We start from the raw sequence: 13,520 nt of genomic DNA, 5'->3' as shown, positions 1-13,520 counted from the left end.
CTGGTCAAGCATGTCTCAAAATGTTATTTGATTTTGGCTCATGCCCAGCTAATCTCTCATTCAATATTGGCAAGGTGAACATCATTGTTTTTGGTCCAAACTCTGTTCCCTAGCTCTTGACTCCATTTCTTTTCTTGGCAACAGTCTGGGATTAAGTCAATCTGATTGCAATCTTGGTCTCATACTTTTTCCCAAGATGAGCCTCTGACCTCATCTCCATCACTAAAACTGTCAATTTCCACCTCCATAATATTACTTGGCTTTGCCTGAGTCTCTGCTCATCTGTTTCTGAAGCTTTATTTCATTACCTTTATTACCTCTAGATTTGACTATTGCAACGTACTTCTAACAGGTCTCCCATATTGTACCCTCTGTAAACCTAAGTTCATCCAGAATTTTGTTGTCTATATCTTACTTCACAGCTAGTCCTATTCCCCTTTCACCCTTTTGCTCACTGTCATAGTTTGGTTCCCAGTTACAGTGTCTCAACATTAACATCCCCATCCTTGTTTTCAAATCTTTCCATTGTCTTTCCTTTCTTTTTTCCTACATCTGTAATATTCTCCAGCCTCAAAACTCTGCATGATTTGTACTGCTCTCATTATGGCATTTTCTGCATTCCTTATTTTCATTGCTCCATGACTGATTACCCGTGCCTTCAGTACCTAGGCCCCAAGCTCTGGAATTTCCTTCCTCCACCTCTCTATTTGACTTTACACTTTTAAGACATTTTTTAAAATTTACCTCTTTGACCAAAACAACCTCATATTTCTCCTGATGTGGCTGAGTATTATACTTACTTCTGTGTAGCAATTTGCAATAATGCTTTCCTTTCAAGGTGATATATCAACTGAAGTTGTTGTTATTTACCTGCATTTGCTCCATACCCTTTGATACCATTGCCTCATAAAAGGATATCAATTTCAGTCTCAAATATTCTAATGAACCCAGCACCGATATCCTTTTGGGGGTGAGGCTTCCAGATTTCCAATAATCTTTCTGTGAAAAGGCACAGCCCAACTTCTATCCTCATTAGTTTGACTTAATTGTGAAATTCTATTCCTTTGTTCACCATTGCCTCAGCAAAGGAGTTTTGTTGCATTCCTTTGTGTCTACCTTGTGAAAATGTTTTAAACACCTTATCCTTACATCTATCATACTTGCATAGATGGAGAATCACTATTATATAGTGAATAAGAGAAATTGAAGGTTAAATAGTCTGACAAAACCATGTATGAACCTCCAGCTCATCTCAACTGTTGTTCCCTATCATTGACTCACTTCCCAGTGAGAGATTGCATGAGAATCATGCTAAAGGCACATTCCATCATCTATAGCTGAAATAAAAGCCCCATTACTGTTTTGGAATCACAATTTTCACAAAGCTTGCCCACATAACTAATGGAAGACATATCACATTTACTTCCTAAAGTGTTCTCTTGCTTTCTCTCCATGAAAGGCAATGAAAAGGAGTAACACTCCTAGATGTCTGCAATGGATTCTGGCAGACAGGAAGCAGTGTTAAAGCACAGAGAGCAGACTAGGTAAGTGTATGTAGTGGGGAGAAGATTTGAGGCCAAATAGGGAATATAAGAAACCATTCCAACTTGTCAAACAATTCCAGTTTACAGCCTTTGACAAACTGGATTTGCACACAAATGGGCCTGATGGGACTGCAGCACCTGTCAGTACATTCCATATTTATGATGCAAAATGATGTGCACAGGAGATTGAGATGCTATTATTTTAGCATTATCGATAAATGATCACAGTTTATCACCGGGAAGATGTGTGTGATATCTATATCTGGTGGAGTCTTAACACTTCTCAAAGACTTTAAAATAATTCAGGCTGTCCGTCAATTTGCCCAGATAGTAAATCTTCACAGACTGCCCAAAGAAATCCTTCAATTTAGTTCTCCTCATGTTGGACATGTAACAAAGTAACAGCCAAGCAGTCACTGTCAGGGAAAACTGTCCATCTCTTTGGTTGATTGTGGTCGAAATGTGCATACGTGTCACAAGAGTTGGGCAACGATTTATTCAAACAGTGTGAATTCTGGCTGGCTTTTTCTCAACCACAGTTTTGATGTTGTGGAGGATATAGAATGTCCTTCATATGGACAGCACAATAAGAAATGACAACTCCCCCTCATTTCATATTGATTCAGACCAAATAGTCCTACAATTTATTCCTAGTACAGGGTCAGATTTCCTGCATCTAGGAGCATTGGATCTGTTGGGAGTGGAGAATGCAGAAAAATTGAGTAGGGAAGATTGAACACCAGTAAGGAATCAAGCTCAGCTTTTCTAAATAATTTTCCTTTAAATAAAAGGTGTGTGCATCTCCTTTACTTTTATTTGCTACATCCAGGTAATGCAGAAACTCGGTGACTTTTAATTCATCCAAGCACAGAACAACACAGTCACTACATTGACCTAGATAGCAGTAACAAAGAGAGCTAACAAAGAGAGTACAATGCTAAAAAGGCACTTGCTGCATAGCCTTGGGTAATATTGAATATTGGTCACATTCACTACATCCTTTTCGAACATCCCCAATGTTACTCTCCATATTGCATATTTCTGATTAAGTAATGATACTTTGGAAGTGTGAGAGCATGTGTATGAGCCATTCTCTGATAAGCTGCTGGGCATCCAATAAAAAATGCTTAGGGAGAACATTTGTTTTAAAGTTGGAGACAAAAGCAGCCAGTTTAATATTTTTGTTCAAGCAGCCTCTTTAACTGTTCATTCAGTGACCGGAAGGAAACAGTTAATAGAACACTGTTTATTTACAACTAATTCTAAAAGGTGCTGTTGCCTCTAGATACGATTTGGCAGGGGATTAACAAAATTGTGTGTAGAATATTAAAATCTAGATACCTGGGGGAAGTGTTATAATTATATCAGAAGTATATGGTGAGTTCATGGAAAATTATAAAATCAAAGATAAAGGGAAAATAGGATTGAAGGTTAGTGACAGACCTGATAGTTATCAGAAAATAAAAGGAAGGGGAAGAATGTGGGTGGCACGGTGGCACAGTGGTTAGCACTGCTGCCTCACAGCGCCAGAGACCCGGGTTCAATTCCCGCTTCAGGCGACCGACTGTGTGGAGTTTGCACATTCTCCCCGTGTCTGCGTGGGTTTCCTCCGGGTGCTCCGGTTTCCTCCCACACTCCAAAAATGTGCAGGTTAGGTGAATTGGCCACGCTAAATTGCCTGTAGTGTTAGGTGCAGGGGTAAATGTAGGGGAATGGGTCTGGGTGGGTGCGCTCTGGCGGGTCGATGTGGACTTGTTGGGCCGAAGGGCCTGTTTCCACACTGTAAGTAATCTAATCTAATGTGTGAAAATAATATTGTATCAAGGAAACATGTAATTGTTGAAAATTAGTTAATAGAACAAACTTAAAGGCTTGTATCTTAATGTATGAAGCATTCAGAATAAGGCAGATAAACTAACTGATGCATAAATCAAGGTAAATGAATATCATCTCGTCGCCATTAAGGGATCATGATTACAAGGAAAACAAAACTGGCAAGTTAACATTTCAGGGATATTTGACCTTTTAGAGGGACAGGAGGGATAGAAAAGGCTGTAAGGTAGCACTATTAATAACAGATGAAATTATGACAGTTGTGAGAGATGATCTAGGCTAAGATGATGTAGAATCCGTCTGGGCGGAGGTTAAAAAAAACTGCAAGGGAAAGAAGATATTACTAAGAGTAGTGTACAGACCCTCTGAATAATAGCCATTCTGTGGGATTGGATATATAGGAGCATGTAAAAAGAATAGAGCAATAGTTATGGGTGAGTTTAAGCTTCATGTTGATTGTGTTGGAAAGGTTAGCTTCGACGATGAATTCAGAGAATGTATTTGGGATAGTTTCCGAGAGAAGTATGTCATGAAGCCAAACAAGGGACAGGCTGTCTTGGATCTGGTATTGGGTAATGAGGCAGGTTTAATAAATGGTCTCAGAGTAAAAGATACCTGAGGGAGTAGTGATCATAACGTGATAGAATTTAATATTTATTCAAGAATAAGAAACTTGTGTTGGAACAATTGTGTTTAACTTAAATAAAGGGAATTACAATGAAATGATGATAGAATTAGCTAAAATAAACTGATAGACGATCACGAACGATAGTAAGCAAGCAATGGCAAACGTGTAAGGAGGTAATTCATGACCTTCAGTCAAAAATACCTCCCAGTCAGGAGGAAAGATTGTAAAAGAGGGATAAACCAAAGAAGTTAAGGAGTCCACTAAGTTGAAAGAAAAAACATAGGAGGAGGATAAAGTCCATAGCTCCAAAAGTTGGGATAATTTCAAACTCCAGCAAAGGAGGACTCAAAAGGTAATAAGGATGGAGAAAATAAACTGTGAGGGTGAACTAGTGAGGAATATAAAAACTGACAATACTGCTTTTTTATAAATATAAAAAGGAAGGGAGAATAATATTGGCTCCTTAGAAAATGAATCTGGAATTAATATTTTGGGGAACAAGGAAATGGCACAGGAGTTAAACTGATATTCTGCCTTAGTCTTTATGCTGGAAGATATTTTAAACATCAATATTGAAGGATATAGTGGAGGAATTAAGTACAATCACCATGACTGAAGATGTAGTATTAGACAAACTAATCAAGCTAAAGGCAGATTAGCATCATGTCTTTTGTTGGAAAAGTATTGGAATCAAACAAATTTTAAGGAAGCAATAGCAGAACTTGTGGAAAGTCATAACCTAGCCAAGTGAATCAGCATGGTTTCATGGAAGGGAAATCACATCTGACTAATTTTTCAGAGCATTTCAAAGAAGCCTCAACTAGGTTAGATACAGGGGAACTAGTAGATATGTGGTATTTGGACTTTCAGAAAGTATTCAGCAAGGTACCTCATAGACGGTTAAATTGTAAGATAAGAGCCTACATTGTTGAAGGTAGTATATTGGCATCGATAGAGAATTTGCCCATGGGCAGGAAATAGTGAGTGGGAATAAGACGTACATTTTCAGGTTGATGACCTGTGACCAGTGGTGTTCCACAGGAGTCAGTGCTGGGACCACAACTGTTTATAATAAATATTAATGACCTGGAGGAAGGAAGTGAATGTACTGTCGCCAAATTTGCAGACAATACAAAAATAGAGGGAAAGACAGGTGACAGAGAGATATTGACAGGTTAAGTTACTGAGCAATAAGTTGGCAAATGGTGTATAATGTAAGAATATATGAGGTTGTTCATTGCGGAAGGAGAAGAAAATATTATTTAAGTAGAGAAAAAAGCTATAGAAAACTACATCACGAAGGGACTTGGAGGTACTTGTGGACAAAACACTGAAAGCTAATACACAGGTGCAGCAGGTAATCTGGAAGACAAGTGGAATGTTGGCCTTTATTTCAATGGTTTGGAGTGTAAAAATATGGAAATTTACTGCAACTGTACAAGGTGCTGGTGACACCACATCTGGAGTCCTGTCAGCAGCTTTGGTCCCTTCATTTAATGAAAGATATTGTTTCATTGGAGGCAGTTCAGAGAAGATTCACTTGCATGATCCTTGGTATTGAATACCTCTCTAATGAGCAAACGTTAATCAGATTAGGATTGTTCTCACTGGAGTTTAGAAGGATGAGAGGTGATCTCATTGAAACACATCGATTTCATAAGGGGCTTCACAGGATAAATGCTGAGACGATGTTTCCCCTCATGGAAAAGTCTAGGACCCGAGGGCACAGTCACAGAATAAAGGGGTGCAATTTAAGACTGAGATGAGGAGGAATGTTCTCTCTTAGAGGTTTATGAATCTTTAGAACTCCTTGCCAGAGAGAGTTGTGGAGCAGAGTTCTTGTATATATTTAAGTCTGAAATAGATAGATAAATAGTTAGTCTTCCTGATGATCATCCTAGTTCCTCCATTACAATTCAAACTTCACAAACTGGAACTTCACAAAGTGTTCACTGGCTGTGAAGGGCTTTGACAGACATCATGTAAATGCACATTTTTCTTTTTGCATGTGAGGTTTGAGTGATAATGGTCTGTTGGATACATGCACACAGTGAGGCAAAAGGAGCTGTCACTATGATTGAATTATATTGTGGCAAATCATTAATGTCATCAGGTATGAAGGGGAGACAAGAAAACACTGCCTGCAATGTTGTAGGCCAGTTCTGGTAAATCAGTGTTCTCTACTTCATAAAATCCTTGAATAATCCAGTAATAGGCAAAGCTCTGTATCCCACATCATTACTGACACTATTTGCATCATCCTTGAGGAAACATAGAACGTGAAAATTATACAGCTTTGTTTAAATTTAAAATGCAGCATAACATGTACACATTAAATATATGCCTCAAACTTGCAAATGCACCAGTTTTGCAAGGAAGAGAATCAGGTTGCCAGGACTCCGTGAAAAGTGTCGGGCTAGGATAGATCGGCTGTGACATTAACTTCTTTTGCCTGATTACGTTCCCGTGAAGTGCCTTGTGATATTTTATGATGTTAAAAGCCTTCTATAAATGCAAGTTGTGGTTATGGACTCAAGTGCGCAGCAAGAAGATTTGAGATTGGTACAACTATTGCACTCGTGCACCACTTGCATAAGAGTTGTCTGATTAAGGTTGCTGTGCCTGTCTGTGGGTATTGAGTAGAATCAGAGACATTTCAGCACCAGAGGAAGCCCCTTTCAGCAGAATGAATACAACGGCTTCATTCCCAGCACAGGTTTTGTTCCTGCTCTCAGCTACCAAGCTCTGCTGTTCTGCCGAGTTACAGAAGTAAAGGCTGTGTAATACCAAAAGGCCCCACTTTTCTGCATGTACAGGAGTTGACATCTATGATTTGTACAGTACCAAATGTGAATGCTCTTTATCCATTGTATTCTGCACATGCAGAGTTAGCATTCTGATAAGCACAAGTGAAAGAGTGGCAGAAACTGATGGGGCTGAACTGTCAGTCAGTTCCTCTCTCGTTAATTGTGCTGCCCTCATGATATTTTCAAGTCAGCAAATTTTGATGCACCATCCCTGCACTGAAGAGCTCAAGGACTATTACAAAAGGAATTGAGCTTTCTGTCTCACACAATACCAGGAAGAAATGCAAACAAATTAATGTCTCCAGCAATATTTCAGATACTTAATACATAGACAGTAGAACACAGTGATAGATAAGCAGAACATTTCACACTTAACCCTTTCACCTGGGGAGTTGTGATTGCACACAATCTTTCAGCATGGCACTAGGCACTCAATGCTGTCTTCCGTCTGTTAGTTATTGAGAAGTTTTGCTTTGTAATTTGCTAAAATTTAATTAACGCACATCATTTAACTCACAAAACAATAACAGTTGTGACATTTTACTGTTGGAATGAAAGCAGGCAAAGATGATGTACTACGCCTTGTTAAGTTGACCTTTAAGGAGTTCCTTCACTGGACTTTTCAGCATTGACCAGAGTCCAGGCATTTTCACTTTCTGAGAGGGGTTGGATTGTAGAAACAGGGTCACATATCACACTTCATTCTCTTAACTCAAACTGAACTTTCCTTATGGCATTAATGATAATAAATTTTCTGACTTTCAGTCACAGTGTAAGAAGTAATTTTCTGGTTAAAATGGAATGGGGAATGTGTTCTCAGCACCTTTCACAGGGTGTCAGTTCAGAAGCATGGCAGATGAAAGGTCAATTTTAAAAACGATAGGGAGAAAAGAAAAAAAAAATGACCTTGATCAGAAAGAAAAACATTCCTTCATAAAAATATCTTTTCATCAGAACCCGAATGGCAGCCCTTCATCCTGAAACATTTACTGTGTTTATCTCTCCACAGATGCTGTCTGATCCGCGGCACTTCCAGCAACTTTCTGTTTTTATTTCAGAATTCCTGCTTCTGCAGTGCTTCATATTTAATTTCACAGACCGTATGTCATGCTGTGAAAAGCTTTGTTTAAAGCTAAAGGCTCTGCACCTTGTGCTTCCTCAGAAAGCAATCTTAAGTTTTCTTCACAAAAAGCAGAGAGAGAACCGTGCGTCAAAGGTATTTGCAGCGCAATGCGAACTGCTTTATTGTGGGCCAGTGCCATCAGCCAGGGCTGTACGCAGTCAGGACCAACTCCGAGGTAAAGACATTTCTTTTTTAAATCCAGTGCTCCTGCCTGCTGCTGTTCTTGACTGAATTACTTTGAGGCTGCCACCAGTTGCAGGAGAACCTGCAGTCAGTTGCCATGGGCACTCGAACAGGTCACGTGCAGTAGAAAGCCAGCTACTGCCGTGTTGACAGCTGTCAGTGGCAGCCATTATCCAGCTGCCACCAGATCAAGGTCAAACCCCATTACTAACCTCAGTACAATTCTCCAGGACAGCCTTCAGTCCCCCTTGACATTGCCAATCAACTTCTAGTAGCATATTTGAGTGAACAAGGACTTGGCTCACCTGTTAGTTGTTTCATTTACATCGAAGTATGCAGTGCATAAGGAGACAATTTGACCCACCTCATCTGTGCTAGCTTTTTGTAACTGCCATCCAGTCCTCATCCAAAGCCCTACAATTGCTTTCTCTTTCAAGTATTTCTACAATTTTTTTCTGGAAATAATATTTCAGTCAGCTTTCGCCACCCTGCATCTAATCCATTCCATATCATAGAAACATCTCCTTATTTCCTCTCTGTCATTTTGGCTAATTATCTTAAATTATTGTCTTCCCATTGCCTCTGCCTATGCATTTCCAATTTGTGTGTATGTCATTTATCAATATGCTTCTGGAAACTAACATTTACATTTCTTCCACAAGTGTCTATCCTCACCTTTTCAGAATGACTTACTCCTTGGCTATAAACTCATTGACAGAACAATTATTCCTAATATGGAGTGGAGGAAGGCATTTGGAAGGTTGTTCAGAAACAAAGAAATCAATGAATGACTCACTTACAAAAATGAATCAGCAAACAAGTCAGCTGTAACTTCATTCATCTCCATGTGTAGGCTGTCATAGGCATTCCAATGGTAGAAGCTCTTAGGAGTTCAACTAGCACTTTTAATGTGCAACTGGACCAATGGCTGCTGTAAACAATTGATCTAGAGTGTGGTAGCAGCACTGAGCTGAGGCCTAGTAGCAGGGATGAAATCAATATGACCTTGTGTTTTATGAGGGCCCTTAATGAAGTCAAAATTCCCAAGATACATTGCAACAGCACAACCTAATAGGTTAAAGAAGAAGACATTAATACAGGTGGAGTCAGCTTTACAAGTGAATTTCAAATAGGTGAGAGAAGGAAAGAGATTTTGCGAGGGAATTCCAGAACCCAGGGCACAGACAGTTGAATGTATAGGTGACTGATGTGGGTGCAGGGTAGGTGAGGGGTCAGAGGTGAAAGAATGCAGGGCTCTTTGCGGTTTGTCAGGCTGGAGGAGGAAAGAGAGGTAGGGAAGAGGGAGCTTGTGGTGGGAGCCGAACATGAGCTGCAGAATTTTAAAATTGAGGAGTCAGTGGACAGATATAGGTCACAAAGCACAAAGGTGAAGGGTTAAGGGGACTTGATGTGAGTTACAATAAGGCCAACTGAGTTTTGGATGAGATTCAGTTTCTGTTGGAAGATGGCTGACTAATTAGGACAAGGGTGAGATTTTCATGGAGTCAGATGGAGTCCACAGACCTTTTAAAATGGCAGGCAGGGCCTAAATACAGAAATACCCTGCACCCCCCCCCCACCCACCCACTACAGCCAGATCCAATTTTTTGTTAACACAAGGTCTACATGACTCACACAAGATGGAACTCCAAATTTAGCAGAGCCCCTTCAACTTAGGGTTGCATTCAAACACACCCCATTTTTTACTGTTACAAGGACTTTAAATCAAATTGATGGAGTACATGTGAATGGTCTGTTTAAAAGTCATGATTTGAATTTTTTTTTCAATCCCCACACATGAAACTGGAAAAAAAAAATAAGCTCAACTATCAGTCAGGGTTAAAAAATAAAACTCTGCTGGATTGCTTTGACTGACAGGCCATCAGGTATAGCTGAGAAAAAGGTATGTGTCATAAAGTCATGCAGTTTCAATAGAGTTTTTCATTGACATTTCGCCGAGGTCTGACATTATGTTGTTATGAGTGCTTGGTTAAGTTTCAAAAGTTACAATTATTTCAACAGGGCATCTGAGTTCACAGTTTAACTGACAGTTTAAAGAAGCTATTTAAAGATCAACTGTCTTTGATGTAGTGCCTGAATAGAAATCAGTTTGTTTGTGTACCTTAAATATGGCCATTTTTTTTACTGGGAACAAACACTTAATGGAATTTATCAACCACAATACCCACCAAGGCAAAACAAAATTGAACTTCAAAGTTTCAATATATACGTATAACATTGGAACACAGGAGTTCAATATTATTTATGATATTATATTAATGTTGAAAATGTTAGTTTCAAAAGGACCTGTTTTCTTAAGAGAGGAGATTGTGCTTGAAAAGGCTGAAGATTTGGGACCAAGTAGCTTGCCAGGAAACACTATTTGACAGAAAAAGAAATTGAAATGAAACTGGCAGTGCAGCACTAACTAAAAGAGTTAAATGCAGCATGAGTCTTAACAGGATTCCCTGATTTTGTACAACCAAAAACATTTAATTAAGCCTGTTCTTGTGTGGAGTATAAAATGTTAGAACAGATCTCAGATAATTATATGTTTAATGGAACACAATTTCCGCTCCTTCCTAGCTTCACAATCGCCAGCTGCACTAGTAACTGCTTTATTAGAATTTTAAAAGAAATATTTAGAACAATTAAAACAAATACATGAATAAATAAGAGGTTGCTGACAATGGAGGGCTGTGATGTTTTCAGGCCTGAGAAACAAAATCCTCATTTATTGATTTTATGTTTTAATTTATGTTAAGAGGGGGACTGGGAAAGTGGAACACCAGTAGGCACAGAAACAACAGCTGGAATGATAGCACACTCTCTGATGTTATCGCTCCAATTTGGCTAATACTGTTCCTTTCAATTGCAAGGCACACAGGCTTGCTTTCTACTGCACAATGTTGTCTTATCCACATCCAGAGAACTGGAAATTGATACTTCCATTCTCTTCAAAATCACTGAATTCCCTGCACTCTCTTCATCCTTCATTTCATGGCTGATTGCCATATCCACACGGAGCACCTGAGGTGCCCCTATTTTCACGACTATTTTAATTTCTGAATCAAAGTAGAAGGAAAGTAATGATGGACCAGCTTCTCTCTGCTTCACCAGATGTTTTGGAACTGACTTGATGGTGCAGTCATCTACCAAACCCACAATCTGCTCATAAAATTATATGACAGCATCTGCACCATGTATTCCTGTTTTTAGTTGTCAAACCGAAGAAAGGGTTGGGGCAATGAGCAAGAACAAAAATCAACAAGAGGCTACCAAATAAAATTGTCTCTGAGTACTCTGAGTCTCTGAGTCGGTTTTCACAAGGACTTATTGCAAATGCTTTCATTAGAGCAGGTAAGTTGGTCAGTGGCCTGATGGAAGGTGGGGAGGGGATATGTTATTATTTTACTGAAGGGAAATAAAGACTTTTATATTCACTGTGCCAAAAGCTGCATGTAGGAATTAAAGCATTGCACAGTTTTATTGCATATAACACACTAAAGATGATATTACCTCTGCCACCAGATGGTGCTATTGTTACATCACTCGGGCCTCCTGTTCTGACTCCATTTTTAAACATCTGTCCTTCAGCCGGTTGAAGCTGCCAGTTCAGACCAAGGAGGTGCATTGCTTAAGTAGGGTAGGGAGGGAAAAATATTAAAAGTGTTCATTAATATTTAGGTGGTGTTTAGAATATATAATCTAATATAGAATTACCATGCTATTTCATATTTCTATTTGAACTGCTGATATCAGTCAATAAACTTGCTCTGAAGCATCGTTCTACCCTTGTATATTGTACCACTGTGCTATTTATTGCTCATGAGGGTTTGGCTTTAGTTTTCATAACATTTCATTCTGGAGCTAAGATTGGGACTTTCTCTGGGCCAAGGGTGATTTGAAGTTTATGCCATTGAAAACATCACTCCCCACAAAATATTTATTTCTTCATCAGAAGAAGTGAAAGCCTTAGGTTTTCGATTATGCTTAATAGGCTGATCAGAATTCTGAAACAGAACCCTGTAAGCTTCAGATATGGGAGTCAGACTGAGGTACAATGCACATCCTTGATCTTAATCGTTCCACCACTGGCAGCTCTGCCTTTTATTTTCCTAGGTCCCAAGCTCTGGACTTCCATTTGTAAGCCGTCTCTTGCTTTAAGGCATTCCTTAGAACCCATCTCTTTGATCCAATGTCTCCTTGTGTGGCTCAGTGTCAAATTTGGTACAATGACGGTCCTGTGATTTTTATTGCATTAAAAGTCTATGTAAACACAAGTTGTTTTCATTGTTGTAGTGGGAGAAGCAGAAGTCTGTCTGTTACATAGTATGAAGCCTACAGGAGGTGCTGTTTGAGGGGCTGCAACTTTGCATGAGGAGTAAAGCAATAGATACAAATGCCGGTGCCCAGCATCATCAATATCACTGTCACATTATTTTTAATGTTGTACCACAGATTGGCATCTTGGTGCCAGTCTTGTTCAGGAAATCCCATGCAAAGGAGTCAAAAGGTTTGGAAAAGGGCCATTGATTTTTTTTTGGTTTAAGAAAAGATCCTCTTAGTCCCAATTTAAAACATGGGGCTACCCCTTACTGAGACTTCATTCCTTCCTCACCCAATGGTCCATAAATTAGTTCCGAGTTGTATCCTCTCGTTGTGCCAATCTGACCACATCTTGGCCTGCACTGACCAAATTGTCACACACTTTCTCACTATTTCTCCTAATACACCTATAACTATGTGATGACGTTGTCTACGTAATCACTGCAGAATTCATACACATAATTTCTGGTGGTTGGATGTTAGAGAGGCCTTACAGTGGCATCCTGCATGCATGCACACTTCAGGGGAAAGATGGCCTCGCCACCATATTTATAAGGGTTTTATCACCTGTGAAGTCAGTGCCTGACATACACAGAGCAGCAAGGTTAGAATGACAATTAACCAGTTCACCAGAGTCATGAGCCATGTCATCAGCCAATAGCCATTGGTAACCAGTTGCCCAGTGGTTCTGATGCAACCAGCCATTGAAATCATCCTGACTGCTGCCAGGATAGTGGGCATTGATGTACATGAACATCACAGATTGATTTATCAACGTGCTGCCATTTTGGAGGTTCATCCAGATGATACTGTTCCTTATTCACATGCATTTGAGCAGATGTTCAGCAGCAGGAAGGGACCCCACAAGTGCTACTTTAAAGGAATCTCAGCTAATTTCATGTTGGCTGCTGGTTACTTCAATAGTTTGAAGTTTGGAGCTTTCTAGATTTACAGCTAGTGGCCAAAGCCCACAGGAATTGGGATGACAGGTACTGAAGGGCCTTGGTTCTCACTTCAAGGCTGGGAATTTGCAGGATGATATTGGTCACATCCACTGGCCAGAAAGTCAGGGG

The 13,520-nt window shown here is 39.6% G+C and overlaps 1 protein-coding gene across 18 annotated transcripts in view; it reads right to left on the bottom strand.

Annotated features, from left to right (window-relative positions):
* LOC122556528 (teneurin-2-like) overlaps window positions 1-13,520 on the bottom strand; it is a 1,106,639-nt gene that overhangs the window by 159,920 nt on the left and 933,199 nt on the right. For 17 of the 18 annotated variants that reach the window (XM_043703277.1, XM_043703278.1, XM_043703280.1 and 14 more), the window contains one exon: window positions 11,638-11,754. The exons of the other annotated variant lie outside the window; for it this stretch is intronic. In XM_043703277.1, coding sequence (XP_043559212.1) covers window positions 11,638-11,754 — 117 coding nt within the window. The remainder of the gene's footprint in view (window positions 1-11,637; window positions 11,755-13,520) is intronic. 18 annotated transcript variants of the gene reach the window in all.

This window comes from Chiloscyllium plagiosum, chromosome 14 (assembly GCF_004010195.1).
Source record: "Chiloscyllium plagiosum isolate BGI_BamShark_2017 chromosome 14, ASM401019v2, whole genome shotgun sequence".
In the NCBI taxonomy this organism is placed as follows: Eukaryota; Metazoa; Chordata; class Chondrichthyes; order Orectolobiformes; family Hemiscylliidae; genus Chiloscyllium; species Chiloscyllium plagiosum.
This window is presented reverse-complemented; position numbering and strand designations above follow the sequence as displayed.